Raw genomic sequence first — 22,709 nt, 5'->3', positions numbered from 1 at the left:
TAACGCTCACAAGCTTTCACATTATACAATTTCTAAACAATGGGTTGCTGGATTTTTCCTTCTTTTTTTGGGTCTCTAGCAAAGACTTGTAATTATATTTGGTTTTACAATTCTGCCAATAGTTTTTGTTTATCAGCTCAGGACAGAAAAACAAGCAAGTCTTATTTACATTGAGTGGATGGAAATTGTAAAGTTTAGATCTGAACTTTTAATTAAATCAAAAAGCAAAGTTTAGGACCCTGCCTCATTCTTGTCAAAAGTTTAATCTACTAATCTGCATTTTTTGAAATTACTGGTGTGTCACTCCACTAATTCAGAGACAACGGGTCAAAGTTTTGCCCTGATTTATATCCTGAAGTCAATGGGATTTCATAGGGTGTAAGGTCAGAAAATGGTCCTCTGTGCCCTTCCACATGATAAATGATTCAGAAAAGCACTGACTTTCTGTGGTTAGGCTGGAAGACCAATAATTAGGAGAAATCCAATCCCTTTGGCTTTTGCCCTTTTAGTATCTTAAGAGAGCCAGTGTGAAGAGAAATATAGTAGAGTCAAAAACACAGATTATATTTTTATGTCTCATGACTGCACCACTGAAATCAATACACAAAAAATAAGAAACTTTAGGACAGGGGTAGTCAATAGGCGGACCACAAGACGCTTTTGAATGGACTCTTAAAATCTTTTTATTTACTTATTTTTTCTGGAGTCTGGACCTTGACTATGCTTTGATTAAGAAATTTCAACCTTGATAAAAATAATTGACTACCCCTGCTTTAGGACAAGGGAAAGGCCACCTGGCTCAACACTAGCAACCTATTTTGGTGTCTCTTAATTCCACCTTCCTGTTTCTCATGACACATTTCAAGCACTTCTTTGTCAAGAAACAAATCTAGGTGACTTGAACTTAGGACAGATCCATGACCCCAGCTGTGCTTCTCATCCTCAGCCAGTGAAACAGCTCCCCTATAGCTGGGGTAACTTGGAGCAGTCTTGAAGCTGGCCCAGAATCAGGCCATTCCCCCCCCCCCTTCCCTGCCCCCACCCTACTCCTCCTCAGTTGTGTTGGTCTGGCTTTGCACAGGGTTCTTTGGAGCTATAAGCTCCAACTTGCCACCCAGTGACCTGCTAACTGTCATCAGAATAGGCGCTGAACTCTGACAGAGGACCCCAGTCCTGGAAACTGATTAGCAGAATGCTGGGCATCCGGATGCGTTTAGAAGCTGTGAACCAAGCACAGGAAGTTGTCCATGCAACTGGGTTCTCCCTGCTTTGAGCTATTCCCCCTGAGATACCGGCTCCTACTGCCTGCTGCTGATCTCCTGGTAACCTGACCCTGCCTGCCTCCTGACACCTGACCTTGTTTACCCTCTGGCCTGTCTTGGACTCTGACCTCCTGCTATCGGACCTGGCCTGACTCATGCTGTGACCACTAGGTCAGATCGCACATTGCCTGGTCCTGACACCCCTCCTCATTCACTTCTGTCAGGCCTAGTGACTCTCAGTCTCCACTGTACCACAGCTAGTTCCTTCCTTAAATCTATATTATATATTTTAAAAGCAACTAATTAGAAATCCACGATGCAACCTTTTGTTTCTTATTCACTGCAAGAAACATCATCTCGCAAGGGACATATCCAGCTCCTTTCATTTACTGCTCCTGATATTTTGTCCCTTTGTTATGATTTTGCTCTAATTCCAGATTGTAATCCTCTCAGAACACCTTGCAAAGCACCACACATACCCAAGATGCAGTATAAACAACAAACAATTACATTCCAAGGACCTTGGGACAGGAGTAGTCACATATACCCCTGAGGTTGACTTTGGGCAGCAATGTCCTGGATGTACAAGAAACAAGGTGTACGTTGCAGGGTATGTGTTTATCTCATTGTGAAATTAGTTCTGATACCAGCGTATGGCCAGGACCTAAGAACGACATGAAAATATAATTCAGAGTGAGTCCTGTATATTAGCCGAGAGAACTGCTGCACACAAAGAAGGAATAGAATAAATGTTGTGTTCTTTTCTTTAGAGTATAGGATTTCCCTTACTGTGTCATGTTCTTTAAAATTCAGAGGGGAAAATATTTGTTACTGTTTTGTTTTTTAATCCAGGTACATTAAGATCAGGACAGTATTTTCAGCTCCTGTATTAGGCCCCAATCTTGCAAACACTTAAGCATGCGCTGAACTCATTGACTTCAATGAAATATCCCACATTAGTAAGCATAAGCGTGTGTGTAGGTGTTCACAGAATCAGGGTCTTAATGCCTGGCATCAGCCAGCCTCATTGCTGCCTCCAATCTTATACCTCGTTGGGGCAGCAGTTAAGATCAGCAAGGATGGTCAGGAGGCTCCAGACTCCACCAGAGCCCAAATCTGGCAAGGTCTTGAGATGAGAGAAAGATGTGGTTTGGTTTGGCTGCTGGTGATTCGATGTCTTATATACTATCATGGTGTCTCTGTACCGCCCCTCATAGGTACTTTTGCAGTATTTGTACATGTTTAATATTTTACATCCCAGCACTCGGTCAGGGTGACAGATGCGGCTAGAGTCTAGCAAGCAATTCAGACTCCAGAAATCCTCTTCACTCTCCCATTTGGCTGAGTACATATTGCTCTTGAATCCAGTACATATGCTTAATCCCTTTTGACTTCAATGGGAGTTTTATACATATATCCTAGGGTACAGCTTGGCTCTTAATCTGTATCTGACACTCATCTCCACTCTGTTATAGCCACCTGCACACATCTCTGCTCTCCAAGCTCTCTGGATGACAGAATTTCCTTTTTTTTTTTTTTTTTCTTTTTCTTTTTAATTAAAAGAATTGTTTTAAATGCTGCCTTAAGATGTTTCCTCCATATGAAAAAGTTTCATGTGGGAAGCGAGGGAAGTTTGCCATGCTGATGCAACAGCAACAAATATGGCAAAAAAAAGTGACTCTGTATCCAGGCCACTGTATAAAACGCTAAATAAAAAGTAAATATACACCATTTGGTGCATTTGTGACAGGCCAAGTCCTGTTTGCTTTACTTACTTGACTGGGTTACTGTTGCTACAATGAGATTAGCTGAATGAGGAAAGCAAGCACGGCTTATTAAGTGGCCCATCAACTGTTGTTTCTTAAGAAAATGTTTGCTGAGATCAGAAGTTCATCTGAATCAACCCAGCAGATGCCATCAGTCAACAGAGATTAGCATATAAACAAATTGCAACTTTCGACTTTCATAATATAGTAAAATTACAGTAGGTTACTAAAATTACTCCATTACATTATTAGATAGTTTTAGTCTGTGCTAAAGTTCCTACTTACCGAAACAGATATTAACCAACTGAACAAAAAACCCACTTATTACTGTATCAGATACAGTATTTGCACTTTTATTTATTTATACTGTATTTTGTGGCAGCTCCCAAAGGTCCCATCAGGATCGGGGCCCAATTGTCCTAGTTGCTATACACACATGCACACACAGGGAGCGCTGTTATTGCCCAACAATTAAAAAAAAGGGGAAGAGGGAAAAGGGGAGAGCACACCATTAAAAGGTATTTAAGGCAACCTGTGCTAGCTCTGCTCCTATTAGCATGCTAAAAACAAGTAGGGTAGCCTGAGCAGCAGCTCGGGCTAGCCACCTATGTATCCAGGGGTCCAGGTGGGTACTTATTCTGGGGGGCTAGCCTGAGCCACCTCCTTGGCTACCCTACTATTTTTAGTGCACTAGTACCCACGTTAATTCTGGTTAAGCTACTATTTTTAACAAGCTAATAAGAGCTAGCACAGGTATGTCTGTGTGAGCTGGGAATCACATCTCCCAACTCAAGTGTAAATATACCCTGAGTTTCCTTTCATTCTCTATTATGTTTATTATTGGAGCAGCAGTGGGGTAGTTAACAGATGCATGAGAGTCAGGGAAAGAGAGGAATAGAGGCATTGATGAGGAGGGAGAGACGAGCACATGGGAGAAGGAAGGACACATAGGGAGAGAGGTGCATGGAGTACAGGGAATACATATTAGAATACTTAGCATTTGTATCTTTTCATCCTCAAAGTGCTTCACAAATACTGAGGTTCCGCTCTAGCAAAGCAAATAAACACTTCAATGGGATTACTTGTGTGCTTGAAATTAAACACATGCTTCAATACTTTGTTGGATTGGAACCTAACTAATATATCTTAACACCTCATCAGGTAGGTACTATCATCCTCATTCTGCAAATAGGGTAGTGGAGCCGAAGTAGTTAATGATTAAATTGCTGCAGAACACCATGAGTCTGTATGTCTTCACTACAAAGTTAATCCAGGTGATCAGCATTCGGGTCTGAATGCCTGGGTTAGCCTAGCCTGGGTGTGAACAGCCACAATGGAAAGCCATACCCAAGTTACGGTGTCCTCACAGGTGCCACACTCCCCTGGGTGTGTTGCTAGGATTTCTGGGGGCGTATCCCATGGTTCTGGGTGCTGCAACAAGCGGAGCAGCATTATTTCCAAATAAACGGTGGGAAAGTACTGGAAGTCTATCAACATTCAAGTGATTTAGCTTACGTCTTCACTGCATAGCGGGTGGCCTGCGTGAAAGCAGCACCTGAACTCTAACCAATACTCCCAGCTGGGCCAGCTAGCCCTGGTGGAAAGCACCACTACACTTAGGGTAGAGGGCTGTGTGAGTGGACAAGAGAAGGCTTTGGGCCAGCATCCAAGCAACCAAAGTGAAGACAGACTGTGTAGTGAACATATACAGTCAGCGTCAGGACTGGGACCAGAACTCATGAGCTCCTGCCTCCCCAGCCTCGTCTCAGATCAGGGTGGCATGAAATAGTCAGTGAAATTTGAAAGCTTTGCAATTTGTTATGATTTCAGTCAACCACAGTGGAACATTGACACATTGACTTTTTTGCTTGTGGGGTCATTTTGCTGGCAGGGGGTTTGCAGGGTTATTTTGACGGAGGGTTTGCCTCTTCATCCCTCTTTGGAAAAACTTTACTGTTTTCCTAATTTTGAATTTCAAAATTTCATATGGGTCAAGATCGATTTTTGAGACTCAAGCTATACAAATCGGAATGTTTGCATTTTCATGTGAACACTCCATTGTGAAAAATCTGGTGGTGGCAAAATTGTCTCTCATAAAAAACTGAAATGTTTGCAATTTTACACAGCCTGACTCCGATCACTAGGTCATGCCTCTGTTCCTATGAGAGCTGCGCTTTTATTAGTATGCAACTCTCTAAAACTTCAGCAAGGGAGCAGAGGAGGGGAGCTTTGTCAATGAATAGCTTAGACATCTCTGTAGAGCTCTGAGTTACAGTGGAGATAGCAACTGCCCTCATTATTACGCATTAGATCAGAAGAGCAGACGAAATGGAAGCCTTGGATTTCCGCTGATGAAATCTGCCTAGGGGTAAGAGTAAGGACAAGAAGTATTTATTTACCCAACTGTGCCAGCCCACACAAAGAAGTTATGGCAGTTACTTCAACCTTACCTCAGTACCCTTGAGATCCAAGGTTTGGGGTGGATAAGAGAGAAGATTTATGGATCACTGGCAGCTCTGAAATGATTGCAAAGAAGATATAGGACATCTTTTAAAACTCAAACTACTTCTACAGGAATAAAGCCAATGCTTAAATGAGTGTAGACTATGGAAATCAGATCTACATCGATGAAGACTGACACCGAGGTACAAACTAAATTTTCTAGAGCTCTGATCAAAGGAAATAAAACAGCAGATTGGAGAGCTGAACATTTATCTTCAGGTCCCAATTCAGGAAGGAAACATGAGGTTGTTACTAGGATCGCCTCAATACAAGAAATCTATACTTGAGTTAATTAATTTAATTTGTGGGCTCAACAATAAGGAAAATCTATTTAATTTGGAAGGAGCTTAATAAATTCCCTCAATACTTCAAACCTAAAACAAAAAGGAGGTTCAATACGGTTTATCACACGCAATGGCCAGCGCACAGAAAGAGTACCAAGAGCAGCAAGCAAGGTGGTAAGAAATGGCAAAATAGCTAGATGGCAAGGTTCAAGAGGTTATTTGAGCCAAACAAATATCCTTTCAAAAATGGAAATCTAACCCTAATGAAGAGAATAGAAAGGAGCATCAGCTACGATGGGCAAGGTGCAAGATGGAAATTTGGAGAGCCAAGGTAGAAATTGAAGAAAAAATAGTCAAAGATACAAGGACGAACAATGAGAAATCCCTTAAGTAGATCAGAAGCAGGAAACCTGCAAAAGAATCAGTCTGCTAGACCACCAGGGAGTGATTCTAGTAATGACAAAACCAGTGAAACCTATTTCACTAGCCAGAAAACCAGTTGAAGCAATAAACTAAAAATAGAATTATAATACACCTAGGTGATCATGATGGGATACGGACTAATCAGCAGAGTTTCTGCAAAGGAGAACCATGTCTCTCTAGGCTACTAGAATTCTTTGAGCATGTCAATTAAGTAGGGAATAATGGAGAGCGGGTTGATAAAATTTACTTTCCCTTGACAAGGTGCCTCACAAGAGGCTATTAAGGAAAATTAAATATCACTAAGGGTACGTCTTCACTACCCGCCGTATCGGCGGGTAGTGATCGATTTATCCGGGATCGATATATCGCGTCTCGTTAAGACGCGATATATCGATCCCCGAACGTGCTCACTGTCGACTCCGGAACGCCACCAGAGCGACCGGCGGTAGCGCAGTCGACGGGGGAGCCGCGGCCGTCGATCCCGCGCCGTGTGGACCCCAGGTAATTCGATCCAAGATACTTGGACTTCAGCTACGCTATTCGTGTAGCTGAAGTTGCGTATCTTGGATCGATTCCCCCCCCCGCCCCCCAGTGTAGACCAGCCCTAAGGGAGAGAGGTACTGTAAAGTCATGGAACAGAAACTAAAAGGCAGAAAACCACAGAAGAGAAGTAAATAGTCAAATTTCATTATGGCGCACTATTAACTGTGAGGTGTGCCAAGATTCTGTGCCAGGGCCAGTGTTGTTTAACATGTTCATTCATGGTCTGGAAAAGGTTATAGCAGGGAAGTGGTAAATTCTGCACAACATTATTTAAGTTAGTCAGAACTGGAAAAAACTGTGAGGAACTCCAGAGGGACCGAATAAAGCCAGGTCAACAGGTAACATCATGATGGGAGAGCAATGAACAACGGAAGGAATAATTTTAACCATTGATACAATCTACATTAACTAACAACTCTGAATAAGCCATGGGCAGCTCTATTAAAACCACTGCACAGTAAGCAGCATCAGTCAAAAAAAACAAACAAAACGCTACAGTGCGTAAGGAATGGAATGAAATATGATAATGGCAGCATGTACATCAGTGGTATACCCTCACTTGGACGGGTGTTCAGTTCTGGACATGCTCTCTCAAAAAAGGATATAGCAGAAATAGGATTTCAGAGACAAGTGATGTAAATAATTAGCAGTATGGGGGGGGGGGAGAACAACTCCATGTGAAGAGAGATTAAATACTTCCAGTCTTCTCAGTTTAGAGAAGAGATGAAAAAGAAGAATCAGTATAGAAAAGGCATAACAGACTCTTTTGCTCATCCTTACTCTTAATAAAAGAATATTCCAATAAACTGTAAGGCAGCAAATCTAAAACTAATAAAAAGGAAATTCTACTGCTTACCACCCGCTCTCCCTCGTAATTAGCCTGTGGAACTCATTTATCAAAAGGTATCATTGAAGCAAAAACCTTAGCAGGACTAAAAAACAAAGGGACATTTATATAGACAATGAGAACACCACAGTTACAGTAGATAGGATTAAAACAAAGTTTGGAAAGGCTACAAACTCCTGCTTCAGGGGTTAAGTCAATTACTAACCGATAGGGACAGAAGAAACTTCCTCTACAGGCAGGTTGTTACACGATTACCCATTTGGGGTTTTTTTGCTCCTTCCTCTGAAGCACATGGTACTAGCCACTGACAGAGACAAGATACTGGACTAGATGGACCTGTTGGTCTGATCAAATAAGGCAATTAAAAAACAAGATGATATACAAAAACCAGCACACTCTCCTTTTCTGTGATTATAATCCTGATTGTTATGTGGGCAAAACAAAGGAATTTACAGCAAATAAATAAAGCAAACATTAAAACTAAGCTGCATATACAGCTCTCTTTACATCAGACTAAAAGTGCTGGCAACTATATATATGCTGCCACATGAACTGCTAAATGAGTAGAAATGAGAGGGCAATAAGATAATTGAAATGCTGGGTTTATTGCAACAATGTCAAGACTTCGCTCAGGTAAATCTTCAATCAAAACTATTGGATTAAAAAGCTCATGATGCACACTCTTACTACTGTACATGGTTACTATATGCATATTTGGTTCCGTTTGTCCCAGGGCAGTAGGTTGGTTTCATCCCTTCACATTAGGGATGCACATAGATAGAGCCCGGTGATTTTGGCGGGGGGGGAGGGGGGATAATTTTTTGTTTTATTTTTAGGAATTTCATGTTATTGTTTTCTCTTTTTCATCATGGGGGCGGAGGGGCTGGGTTCTGCCCCAGAGCACAGGATGCCCTGGGGGAGGAGGAGAGGGAAGGGTTGGATCTTGCCCCTGGCAGGGGTGGGAGAACCAGGGGTGGGGAGGGACTGAGACTTCTGTCATCAGGTTGCAATGCTGCTCGCTCAAATTTGGCCCCGCTGCCCCTCCATCATGACAAGGGGGTGGCCAGGACACATGTGAATGGCCCTGTGACCAGGAGCCATCACTGCAGGGTGAGTTTTTGTTATGTACGTCCATTTGTTTTATTTCACTTTGGTGAAAAACACAAAGCTCTATACCTAGATATGGCATCTTCCTGGGATTTTTAAGTAGGCAACTCAGCACAAGCCGGCACCACTTCTGCAACAGAAGTCTAGAGAGATTCATAGATTTTAAGGCCAGAAGAGACCCATTAGATCATCTAGTCTGACCTCCTGTCTAATACAGGCGATAGAATTTCACCCAGTTACCTCCATATTGAAGCTAATATACTTTAGTCAAGCACACGTCTTCCAGAAAGGCATCCAGTCTTGTTTTGAGGACTTCGAGAGATGTAAAGTTTATCACTTCCCTCAGTAGTTTGTTCCAATGGCTAAATCACCCTCACTGTTAATAAGGAGGTGCAGCTTCTCAGTACCCATTTTTGGATAAAACCCGATTACATAGGTTGAGGTCTAGCCCTCTCAACTGGTGTATAACATGTAGCCATGTGTACAGTGGTATGATCGAGGTGGACATAAGTTAGCTACTTGGGTGGGCAAAGGGGAAAAATTGTTCCACAGACCCACCCCAAAATACTATGGCCGGCTCCAGGTATTTCTATTGTGGCTGCCTCTCAAACACAAGGAGGTGTTTTATAAGCCATACTGAAGATTAACGAATAGGGAGGAAACTATACAAAGATTGCCAGAACATGAAAAGATTATGTTTATAGATGTATTTCTGTAAAATGATATAACTGCATGAAGCTTGCAAAAGTAAATAAAATCTGCTATTAAAAAAACTAGCAATATTCATTGTAGAGTGGGAGGTAATATTTCTGCACGTTTAAGTACTGAATAAGTAATAATAATACTTTGCACTTATATAGCATCTATCTTTGGAGGATTTCAAAGCACTTTTATCAGACAGTGAGAAAACAAATTATAAATAGGTAAGCCATGATATATGCATGCTCACTATTCATATGTTACGTTCTAGCTTATCTCTTTGGAATGAGACAAAACTGAGGACACAAAGGAAAAATTAAAATATACAGTCAAGTTTTTACTTCAAACTGAGAAACATTTCATTTCAGTGCAAATAAAGGTATTGTAATCTATTCACCACTGAAAAGCAATATAAATAAAAATACACGTATAGAAAAATTCTTGAAGGTTTTTATTAAATGATTGCAGAGTCTGCCAGGATCTCTTGGAGTAATACAACCTACATTTATAGGAGGAGAATTTTATACTCAAAATGTATTTAAGTGGGTTTTCTCTGCCTTCTGAGCAGGGAAGAATAAAATAAGTTAGATAGAACCTGCCAGTAAATGTGTATATACACCTCTACTCCGATATAATGCTGTCCTCGGGAGCCAAAAAAAAAAAAAAAAATCTTACCGTGTTATAGATGAAACCGCGTTATAACGAACTTGCTTTGATCCGCCGGAGCGCTGCTTTACTGCGTTATATCCGAATTCGTGTTATATCGGGTCGCATTATATCAGGGTAGAGGTGTATCTGATTTAACCAATTCAGTATTTATACTAATCTCCATGGTAGCTATTAAAATATGATTGTATCCAAAAGAGTCAACAATGGACACCTTTCAAAATACAAACAAACTTACCCACTTAAGAAAGCAAAACAAATTTCTCTCCAAAGAAAAAAAATAGTTTTAAAGAGACTATTTGAAGCATGACATAGCTGCATATAATGAGTGCCCTATGGGGAAAGTTTTTAAAATTCTAGTGTCTTTCTTATGAGCAATACAAAAGTCACCAAAGACACAGAACAGAAGACAATTTGGTCTTTGATTGTGATTCCCATTCCTGAGGCAAGCCAGAGTGCTTTATTAAACAGAGGAGATGATGAAGCAGAAGGAATCAACAGTATTATACCGTGGGATGGGGAAAACAGTGGAAGACACATTGCTTTGAGACATTTACAAGGAGACTGAACTCCTGCACTGCTGGGGGGGAGGGAGGAATTACGGTCTAGAAATAGATGACCTCCTCTTCCTTCCAGCTCTGTTCTGATTACATGAAATCTATGTTCTCTGCTCCTAAGAGTCACGATAGCCCAACTGCCCTGGAAAAACCTACAGCAATCTGGCCAGCTCCCACTGCTAGAGGGAGGTCTCTGCATGATCAGGAAGGATCTACGCTGGAATCTGTCAAGGGTGCACTTTCTCTGCTTCCCTGAAGCTCTTTTACAATCTTACACGCTGGCCTGCAGCCCAGAGGGCAAGGGAAGATGAGCCTCGGCAGAAGCTGGAGTGTGCTACCCAAACATCAGCGTTGGAGATTCCCGGCTCTGTGCTGCTGCACTATTTTCAAACCCGCCTGCAGCCTTTTATAACCACTGACATAATCTGTCCTACGGATTTAAAGTAATGACAGTCAAACATGCCAAAGATGTCACCACCCACTAGTATTATCCATCCGGGGAAGGACAAGGAGGCGCAGCGCTGCTTAACCTCCTCCCCCTGTGCAGGAAACCCCCCCGCTTCCCCCAAAGGGCAGCAAGTTACACCAGTCCTTGCGAGACAGCTAACTAACAAACAAACAAACAAAGTCGCCCACTGGAAATCCCCCCCAAATTCGGTGGGGGGGGGGGTCTCGAGGGGTCCCCTCCCCCTGCACAAACACTGAGCCAAGTAAGTGCAGTGCGAGTGAGAGCAACTGTGTTACACCCTGGGGTGGGGCTGTCGGAGTGAGGATGGGGAGGATCCAGGACCCCCCCCCCATTATTCTTGCCCTGCTCCAAGCGCCCCAGCACACAGATCCAGCCTCCACCCCGGCAACCTCGCCAGTCACCCGCTTTCATGAATCACAGGCGAATGAATGACCCGCGTGGATCCGGCAGCACGTCTGCCCCCACCCCTGAGCCGACAGCCTCCCCCGCCGCGCAGCGAGCCAGGTGCGTGTCCGGGGGCGGGGAACGGAGCTCGCAGCCCGGCGTGCCCGGGCAGGGCGAGGGGGGCCGAGCCCAGGCGAGCCCCCCCGGGGATACGCGCGCAGCCCAGCCAGGTGGGAGGAACCAGGCGGCAGCAGCCATGGCAGCGGGGCCGGGGACACGCGGCCCCCGGGAAACACACGCCTGGCAACCGAGCTGGGGGGAGCTACCCGAGCAGCCACCCAGCCGGGCAGAGGCGGGGCTGCAGCCGGGCGCACGGGTTCTCCCCCCGGCCGCCCGTGGGAGGATCGGACGCCAGATGGGACGCTCCTGCCATGGCGATCAGCCGCCCCCGAGCTGCCTCCCCAAGCCAGCCCGCTGCTGGGTCCCGCTGGGCGGGGTGTGGGGAGGGGGGATCCGTCGCCTCCCCCCGGCCCCACTCACCTCATCTTCCCTGCAGGTCAGGGGACTCGCGCTGTCCGTCCCCGGGGAAGTTGGTCTGCGAGTCCGGCTCGGCGAGCCGCGGCCGGGTGATTAATGTCGGACCCCCCCGAACGCGGTGCACGCCAGGGAAGCGCGGAGGCTGCCGCATCTGCTGCAAGAAGCGGGGCTGGGGCTCCCTGCTGTTCCGGGGCTCACTCGCCTCGCTGGGCTCCTGCTCTCACCCCGCGGCCCCTGCAATCGCATCTTCCAGCGTCAATGGCGCTAGCTGTGGAGCTGGTCCTCGGCGGCTGACAGCTGTTCCCGGGGCCCTGCCATCTTCCCCGCTCCCTGGGCGCGTGTGAGAGAGGAAACAAACACAAAGCCAGCGGAGCTCTGCTGCCCACTGCTGCTGACAAACACTTCCGCCAGCCTGCAGCCAGCCCCGCTCCTGCTGCTGCCGCTGGGAGCTCGGCTTTTCCCACGGCAGCCAGCCCACTGCATGCACTACCAGCCAACCCAGACACACACGCAGTGCACACACATGCAGCTAACGCGCACCGAGCACACAGTCATGCACATGTGCACACAGGCGTACACAGTGTGTTTATGCACCTCCCACGTAATGCAGAGAACAGTGCCCGCAGAGCACATGCACAGACATGCATACAACACAGTATACATACAGGCACAACACACACACCATCCAGAAACACACACGCAGGAGGATACGGAGCACAGCACATGCGCCCACAGAACAAACAGCAATCTAGACATACAAGCAGTGCTGCATATACACACACCTAACACACCCTACGTGCTATAGAAATACATCATCATAATGCTGTGTACATTTTATACTGGTTCTGGGGCTTTTATGCACTCATTTCTGGTAATTGCTATTTTCAGTTTTCATTCAGATGCTCAGAGGTTAATAAGGCACCCTATGAACAAACAGTATGAGTTAAGGGCCTGTGAACCAGTTTTTTAATAAATAGGAAACCATTAGAAATGGCCAATAGTTCTATTTATTTGTTCCAAAGTAAACTTTACATTCACACACATTTTTCATAAATATAATTAACTTGATTTAGTAATACTTGGAAAGTGAGAATTATCTTCTCTCGATTGTTTCCATACATCTAGCCCAGATTGTCCAAGAGTCATGTTTACTTGCATGAAGGAACAGAAGAGTCTGTCAGAAAGCAGGCATGAGACTCAAGGTGTGCCATCAGTTACATTCAGCTGCATAAACTCATCCAAATCACCTCTGATGGGGTTACTGGGAGGTAAGCTTATCGAGAAATAATGAGAAAAAAATAAAACCCATTTTCTTTGGCTTATCTGTGAGGAACCCTTCAAAGCATGGGTCACTAACCAACCCATATGCCATATGGCAGATTGCCCTTGTTCTCTTATTAACCTATGGAGTTTCATGACAATTTTAATTGCATCTGTACTATGAATAAAAGTGAGAATGTTGATTTTTATTTAAAAATAAAATCATTTCTTAAAACTAAAGTCCATGATGACAAATTACAGTATCAAATGGGCGGGAAAGAAGGGGAGCAGAGATCAGAACATGTGTAAATATGGTTAAGATCTAAAACCAGAGTAGGCAAGAAAATCTGATGTAAGGCTGCAACATATATTCAGACATCTTAGGCCTCAGCTGCACAATACAGAGTCACTGGATATTATACAGAATCTTTGTGGGTCTTTAGAAATAGAGTATACTACAAAAGATGCCTGCCATAGTAATGATACATCTATTCACATACAGTTGTGCATGAGGAGGGGCTGTAGGCCATTGGTTAGAGTCAATGATTGGGTGTCAGGATTCCCAGCTTCTAATCCTAGTTCTTATTAGATATTGCCCTCAGGTACATTACAACTTCTCAGTGCCTCAGTTTCCCCTGCTGTAAAATGTGTATAATAACAATCTCTCTAAGATGATATGAGGCTTAACTATTTGTAACATGATTTGAGACACTAGGATGAAAGGTGATATAAAAGTGCAGAGTTATCTGAGCACAATAGCCAAATATTTTGCAAATGATATATTCTTGTATTAAAGAAGAAAAAAAAAAAAAAAAAGAGAGGGCATTTCACATATTGCCATAAAAGCACAACCTACTTTTTAGGCTTTTCAGGCTGCAGATTACAAATTAGCATCTTGCATTACAAGTCAAATCCTGGTCCCACTGGAAACCACAAAGCTTCTCCGTTGACTGCAGTGGCCCTAGCATTTGATCATAATGACACCACCCCCTCAGCGGTCTTCACTTGGATCCACCACATGCAAAGTACCTTTTTCAAGGGGTTCAATCTTGTATTTTGGGCCCAGCCTACATGAAAGGGCTTGGTGCAGGGTTTTCTCTTAGAAGCCCTGTGGATTGGATGGAATCTTCTCTCATAAGGTGCAGAGCACCAGCGACCCCTTCCACCACTACTACTCTATCCTTAGATTGCAATGTTAGCCATTCACCTGCTCCTTCTCTGGAATGGTACGGTCAGTGAAAAACTGCATGCAGTCCTTCTGGGCAAACCCTCCATTGCCTGAGATGTCACATCAATAGCTGGATGGCAGTTACTGAGCTGTTCCCATCAGAGAGACACTTAGAAACTACACTTGGCTGTAGGAAGTGTCCCATTAAGAGATTTTTTGCTACTTGATTTGTCCATCTTCTCAATTTTCTCCTGAAACATGATGGGGAGTTTACCCCCACACAACCCCTGAAAAGGCTAAGGTGGCTCAGAACAGTCCAATCAATCTTATAGGCTGCACCTGGGGGAGAGTCAGGCTTGAATGATAAGCACTAATTGAAGACAAAGCCCAGCTGGGCAGGAGCAGGAGCGGCTTGTATAAAGCCAGCAAGTTAGAGCAGCTGGGGGCTAAGTATGCCCTACAGTTGACAATGCTGATGTAATCCAAGGCCGTGAGAGGAAGAGTGAAATGACTATTTAGAATTCTAACAGGGCACTGTGGATTAAATAGTAATTTAGTTCAAATTAACATGCACAAAAATGGATTATGTCTAACATTTAAGGTCCAGAAAATGATAAATCCTATCCTTTGGGATTGCAAAGGCTATACCTGTGAAAGGAAATGTTTATATAGAAAACTCAGAGTAACAAAATTTTCTTTGCAACTTCTATCAAGAATACAAGGAAAATGGGGGCCAATTTTTTTTTAAAAGCTCTTCTGCATTTCTTTAAGAATACTGGGGAAGGTGTGAAACTCTAAGTCATGACAAAGGGACAAGATACAATGTATGGTAGTCATAGGCTGAGGAAGCAAGTCTGCTACACCACAAAACTGAAGAAGGGGGCTGCAGGCCGAGAGAGGTGGGTAGGAGGAAACCGGCGGGGAGCAAAAGCCCTGGGATCCTAGCCCTCCAGAAAGGGTTTATCCAGAGGAGTTGCAGGGAAGAAAGTCTGTGGAAGGCAGAGTAGTAAGAAGCCATGGGAAAGAGCTTTGAGTGTTGAGATTGTGTAGACCTTGGTTGCTGCTGACAGAGTCCCTGGGCTGGAACCTGGAGTAGAGGGTGGACCTGGGTTTCCCTACCAGCTACTGGGAAAGTGGCACAGCCCGGGACTTACAGAAGACTGCCTGAGATGGCACATGGGCAGGTTGACCGGTACAATTTGGCTACCCCGGAAAGGGAACACTGCATAGTGACCTGGCCAGAGGGCCAAGCCAGGAAGAGGAAGCCCTGTTACTCCTAGTGAGCAACTGGGGCTGTGGCATATCAGACCAGGCAGAGCTAATCCCCAGAGACAGCCACAAGGGGCATCCCCGCAGTGAGTAAACCCCATGACATGAAGCTTCCATGCTTTCCTTAGGTTCATACTCTTGTATAAAGCCTGATGCTATTCAGAGATGTCAGATTTTCCCATCATCTGGATTTATGTACTTCCTCTGAAGGATTTTGCCAAAGTGTGTAGAACATTACTTCATTAAAGTACCTCTTCAGAAGAACTCCTTACAGCAAGGAGATGGCTTAGCGTGTGCTGGGAAGATGTGGCAGTGCTCCAAGTCATTTTTATATATTTATTTCTAAAAGATGGTCTACTTAATGGCAAAGTTTGACTCTAAACTTCCCCAAAGCTGAGGGGGGATATAAAGTGCAGGGTTTTGCCCTGGCTCATTGTAGAGTGGAGTAGCCACAAAGTCATATCCAAGCTTCCCTCAAATGCAATGGTGTTTAGATGTGGGGATTGGGTTTGGGCCCATCCATCACCATAGATTTACGCTGGGCTTGCTGTACCATCAACATCAGCTGCATCCTCACTGATAGCTGTAGTATTATCTCATGGCAATAGCCTAGGTCCTGCCCTTGCCCTTTTATGATAGTCCAGAAGATTTGACCGATGAGAAACGGGGGGCCTACAGGCTAGTGCTGGAGTTGGCAACACACTAAGCATAGTGCAGACCCACAAGTAGACCTGTGCTGCAGTAAGATGGGATGGGGCAGGAACTGTAGCAGGAGAGAAAAATGGAAGTGTGTGTTTGAACAAGGCTTGATTTCTGTGATGGGGTATATAGATGATTGGGGGCCCTTTGGCAGGGGCCTGCATCTCTGCTGTCTCCTAAGGAGTCAACTGAGCCAAATAGTGTCATGGTTTGTTTTTTTTTAATTAAATTGTAGCAGTGCTTTTCAGAATCCCAGCTAGAAGGTCAAGTGCAGCTGAACCTGGCTGGGGATGTGACTAATCATGTGGGGAAAAAACAGGTTTTCCAATCAGAAGCCAGTCTAAGACTGTGTTGGATACCGAGGAGGTGCTGTGTTTGTTTGGTTGCAGAGAGTTTGGAACGTACAGACTGTTAAACTGCATGTGGCCAGATCCTTTGCTAAACAGGAACTGGAAATGAACTGGAAATGCCAGAGCGAGTTCGTAGCTTAAACTGAGCTTCCTCTCACTTTCTCTCCAGCTACTCAGACTGTGGCCCAGCCAGAGTCTCTTAGCGCACACCTTATGCTCTTTTTAGATGCCAGCGTGAGGCCACAGTGCTTGAATGTGTGACATAACAATCATTTCTATGGCAACACACTGACATCATAAATACAGGATTAAGATTTCACTGAACGCTGTAGCTGGAGGAGAGGTTGGGCAGGGAAGGAAGGAGACCTTAAAAACATTGACATCTGTCTTGACAAAAAAGGGAACACTGAGCGAACAGCCAAGTAAATTGCTCTTGTGTCAGTGCACTCTCTTCAGGTTACTGCCAGAATGAAAGTCCATGTTTAAGATGTCTGAGCAGTGAGAGAGCAATGCGGAGGACAGATAGATTACAGTAATCTAACACAGCTGGGAAACAGAGCCAACATTTTAATTCTGCCATCTAATAATAATGTCCAACAGCCTGGAGGGGACTCCTTCAGCCAACAGTCTGAAACCTGGAACAATGCAGCTTGTGTAGTCCTGACAGTTAAACCCCACAGAACAATAGGGGTTGTTTCCTCCTGAAATGACTATATATTTTATTCTAGATAAACTTGTAAGAGACAGATTTTCAAAAAAAGTTCAGCTCCCAGTTAGGTACCTAAATCAGTGGCTGGATTTTCAAAATTGCTCAGCACCCAGCAGTTCCCACTGAAAATCTGGCTACTTCTAATGGTGCCTAAGTGTGAGGGAGCTCTTCTGAAAATCAGGCCCTAAGTGCTTCAGGCTAACAAAACTTCTGCTGAAAACTGACATCTAGAGCTGAGATTTGCAATGGACTCTGTCTACACTGCAGTTAGACACCTGCGTCTGGCCTGTGCCCAGCTGATTCTTGCAGAGCTCGGGCTAAGGGGCCGTTTAATTGCAGTGTAGACATTCCGGCTCGGGCTGCACCTCACAACTAAATAACCCTGCAAGCCCAAATCAGCTGGCACGAGCCAGCTGCAGATGTCTAATTGCAGTGTAGACATGCCTTAAGAGCTAGGCAACCAAGTCACACTGAAATACAATAGGAATTGGACAGCTAACTGTTGGAAATCTCTCTCTAGGACAGTGCAAATAGGATCCCAATATGAGCAGGAATGCCCAATTTGTTCTTCAAACCTCTGCTCTGATTAATAGCCTGAAGTGAGGGGCAGTAGTTATTAATAATACATACAGATCTCTGTACAGAATAAACAGTGAAAACAGAGACCCTGCTAGAAGAAAGGGCCTGCTTATTGGAATTTTTCTTTTTTAATATGTTCTTCTCTTTGTCTTTAGTGCTCATGAAATGCACTGAGTTGAAAGAACTCTGCTGTTTGTTCAGAGCAGGGTCACAATGGTGAGCAGCACACAATGTTCTACCAGTTCTCATTCTACTCTGCCTGCTGGCATGTGCTTCAACCCTAACCATCCCACAGGGGAGGTTTGACCTACTCCATCACTGACCATTATGTCAAGACTGCCGACAAGACTCACAATTAGATGGCAGTTTTTGTAGTGTTGACACATATCCGTAGAGAATTCAACCAGGGTCACTAACCTCATTTCATACAGGTTACCCACAGTGTGGTAACAACTGACATGGGCTAGACTAGCACCGGCAACCTAGAGGTGAAGAACCCACTTCCCACAAGACTTCAAGATATACTTAAAAGACATGAAATATAGGAGCCAAAAGGAGACCACGCTGAAACAATAACAATACACAATTCTCATCCATTTACAATGAGGGAGATTGTACAATCTTGCACCCACATCACAACCATGATGCCAGCAAAAACTTCTATGTTGCTATGAATCGTCCTCTGACTGTCAAGGTTCCTGAGGCCAATTTTCATAGAAAATTATAACTCACCCTCACGATACGATCAGGGTTCCAAATGAGCAGAGAAGCACTACTGGACTCAGTTCTAAGTGCCAAGTTTGTCCTGGACATTCTTCAGTGGCTCTTGATCTATATTTAAAATATCCAGGGGTCAAACCTCCACTTTTTTCTGTGATGTGTAGTTTAAATTTAGCCTCAATCACTTGCCTTTTTGTTGTTTTATTAAGAAACCAAGTTCAATCCCCCTCTGTTGATTTAAATGGCAGAAAATGAGGCTCTAAGTTTGGGGGCTACTGGTTGGAAGTTTTCTCTCCTTCTCTCTAACTGGAACATACACACGTTTCTATGCCCTGTTCTTAGGGTTTGGAAGGATCCCTGTCTCCAAAACAACAAAAAGTCCCCCTTCCTGTCACGTGTCATCACTAACTCCACTGTAAAACTGCCTCCTTAATGCTTTCGCTAACATTTTGTCTTCAAAGAAATTAAGATCAAATTTACTTGAGAAAATGTTAGCCACTTACTAGCACTCTTCCCCCCCCCCCCATAACATCCCGATAACACAGTAGTTCTCAAAGTTTTGTACTGGTGACCCCTTTCACACAGCAAGCCTCTGTGTGCAACCCCCCTTATAAATTAAAAACATGTTTTTACATTTAACACTATTATAAATGCTGGAGGTGAAGGGGACTTTGGGGGTGGAGACTGACAGCTCACAACCCTCATGTAATAAACTTGCACCCCTTAAGGGGGTCATGACCCCCCGTTTGAGAACCCTGATGATATTCTTACACTTAGGCAACCTCCCTACATGGGAATAAACAGGAAGAACTAGAAATACTAGTGAATAATCACAACTTTGACATACTTGGCATCACAGAGACACGGTGGAATAATACGTACGACTGGAATATTGGTATAGAAGGGTGCAGCTTGCTCAGGAAGGACAGGCAGGGCCGGATTAACTCTCCTGTGTGCCTGGGGCTATTAGATTTTGTGGGGCCCCTGTATACAAGGCTTTTTTCCTGGGAGGGAGTTTGGTGCAAGAGGGGGCTGGGGCAGGGGATTGGGGTGCAGGAGGGGGGTTCTGATCTGGGGCTGGGGGTTGGGGTGGAGAAGGGGGTGAGAGGTGCAGGCTCCAGCCGGGAGGCGCTTGCCACAGGCGGCTCCTGGCCGCTGCATGCTGTGGCCCCACGCTACTCCCGGAAACAGCTGGCTGCTAGCAGGTCTCTGTGGCCCCTAGGGGGAGGGGGACAGCATGTCTCTGTGTGCTGCCCGCGCCTGCAAGCCCATTCCCGTAGCTCCTATTGGCCGGTTCCTGGCCAATGGGAGCTGCAGGGACGGTGCTGGGGGCAGGGGCAGCGCACGGAGCCACCACCTCCCTGCCAGGGGCCGCAGAGACGTGCTAGCAGCCGTCTGCTTCCAGAAGTGGTGTGGGGCCACGGCATGCAGGCAGCCTGTCTGAGTGGCCCGCTCCTCAGTGGGATTTTTAGCGGCCCGGAGTTGGAGATCATTGCCTGTGATTTATTTTTGTGGGCCCTCCCTTGAGCCGGGGCCCTGGGCTGCAGCCCCTAACGCCCCTGCCTTAATCCGGCCCTGAGGACAGGCCAAGAGAAAAGGGAGGAGGTGTTGCCTTGTATATCAGAGCTGAATTCACGTGCACTGAGATTGAGATGCAAATAGAAGAGAGATTTGTTGAAAGTCTCTGGGTAAGGAGAAAAGGGGTAAAAACCCAGGGTGATGTCATAGTAGGGGTCTCCTATAGATCACCTAACCAGGAAGAAGAGGTGAATGAGGCTTTTTTTAAACGACTAACAAAATCATCCAAAGCGCAGGATTTAGTGGTGCTGGGGAACATCAACTACCCAGGCATCTGTTCGGAAAATAATATAGCAGGGCACAGATTATCCAACAAATTCCTGAAATGCATCTGAGACCATTTTTTTTTAGAAGTTGGAGAAAGCTACTAGGGGACAGGCTGTTCTAGTTTTGATTTAGACAAATAGGGAGGAACTGTTTGATAATTTGAAAGTAGAAGGTAGCTTGGGTGAAAATGATCATGGAAATATAAGAGTTCATGATTCTAAGGAATGGTAGGAAAGAAAAACAGCAGAATAAATATAATGGATTTAAAGAAGACAGACTTTAGCAAACTCAGGGAGTTGGTAGGTAAGATCCCATGGGAAACAAGTCTAAGGGGAAAAACAGTTTGAAAAAGGTGGCAGTTTTTCCAACAAACTTTATTAAGGGCACAAGAGCACACAATCCTACTGCATAGGAAAGATAGGCAGTATGGCAAGAGACCACCATGGCTTAATGATCTGAAACTCAAAAAAAGAGTCCTACAAAAAGTGGAAACTAGGTCAAATTACAAAGGATGAATATAAAAAAACAACACAAGCATGTAAGGACAAAATTAGAAAGGCCAAGGCACAAAATGAGATGAAACTAGCTAGAGACATAAAGGATAACAAGTTTCAGAGTGGTAGCCGTGTTAGTCTGTATCAGCAAAAACTACCTTCCTCCTTAAACTCATGGGAGGGAGTTGCTTTCCCATCCATGCACGCCTCCGAGCTCTGCCAGACTGACCTTCCAGAGCGGGAGCCATGGAAGAAAATGCCAGTATGGATGCCATTATCTTATATGGGGAAGCCCCCAGAGGTTTGATGGGGGATGATAGCATGGAGAGCTGCCATTCACCTGATCTTGCCCAGCTACAAATGCAGCTCCATCAGGGTATGAAAGAGGGATTTCTACTTGTTAGGCTTCTCATAAGTACTGGATCTTGTCAGAGGCAGTTAAAGGATTTTTCCCATTAGCTGTGGTATGTTCAAGGATTTGACCTAGCCCTCTCTGAAGGGCTCCAGTTCTAGGCAAAAATTTTACATCTCAAAGCAGTACTAGATAAAATGGAATTTAACATTTTAGAGAGGTTAGTTATTTTTCCAATGAATTGGTATCACATGGTGCAAGGAGATGTTAAGAAAAAGCCAATATATTTTCTACATTAATGTGTTTTGGAGAACTGATGAATATCAGTCATGCTTTCCTGAGATCACATGGGAAATTGTATTAATTAGGATTGGTCAAATACGATTTGATTAAAAATGGCTTTTAGAATTATAAGAATTTTTTTGTGACCATTGTCATATTTGTTGAAGTTTTCCATTTTTTTAACAATTTGAACCAATTTTTTTATGCAGGTTGAATGAAACTGAAAAAATAAAATTCTCCTCCTTCCTTTCCACCCCACTTTTTTTTAAATGACTTGGTCTCAATAAAGCTACAACACTGTAACAGATGAGAATTTGGCCTTTCGAGTTATGAAAATACAAAAAAGAAAGTGTCATTTGAAGTTGTTTGACATTTTGTGACTATTGTAGGGTGTCAGTAACCTCAGGAAAATTATGTAATGTGTTTACACACACACACACACACACACACACACACACACACACCCTTCCTCCCTGAAGCTTCAGTTTAGCGACTGATTGTCTAGGGACTATCTGCTAGGATAACCTCTCAAGTTTTAACTCCCTGTTAAAACTCGATTTGCCATGTTGCCTTTAGAGAGACAAGACGGGTGACGTAATAGTTTACTGGACCAACCTCTACTGGTGAGAGAGACACAGAGCTCTGTGTAAGCTCAAAAGTTTGTCTTTCTCACCAACAGAAGTTGGTCCAATAAAAGATATCACTTCACTCACCTTGTCTCTCTAATATCTTTGGACCGACATGGCTATAACAACACTGCATACAACATATTGCCTTTAGTCAATCTTGTTGGTGCGAATTAAAAAAAATATCGTCCTTTTATTATTTCCTTTCCCCAACCTCTATCTACTTGTCTGTCTGTCCTTAAACTGTAAGCTTCTTGGGGTCAGGACAGTTCTTGAATGTCTGCAAAGCATCCAGCACAAGGCAGGCACT

General features: G+C 44.3%; 1 protein-coding gene across 1 annotated transcript in view; it reads right to left on the bottom strand.

The window, feature by feature from the left end:
- Window positions 1-12,463, bottom strand: part of EVL (Enah/Vasp-like) — a 213,900-nt gene extending 201,437 nt beyond the window's left edge. The window contains exon 1 of the mRNA XM_024196456.3: window positions 12,050-12,463. Within this exon, the coding sequence (XP_024052224.1) occupies window positions 12,050-12,054 (5 nt within the window). The 5' untranslated portion in view covers window positions 12,055-12,463. The remainder of the gene's footprint in view (window positions 1-12,049) is intronic.
- Between the last annotated feature and the right edge of the window lie 10,246 nt (window positions 12,464-22,709).

Source organism: Terrapene carolina, unplaced genomic scaffold, assembly GCF_002925995.2.
Source record: "Terrapene carolina triunguis isolate 2854851 unplaced genomic scaffold, T_m_triunguis-2.0 Scaffold96, whole genome shotgun sequence".
NCBI lineage: Eukaryota > Metazoa > Chordata > Testudines > Emydidae > Terrapene > Terrapene triunguis.
The sequence above is the reverse complement of the archived record's forward strand: the minus strand, read 5'-3'. Positions and strand labels throughout refer to the sequence as shown.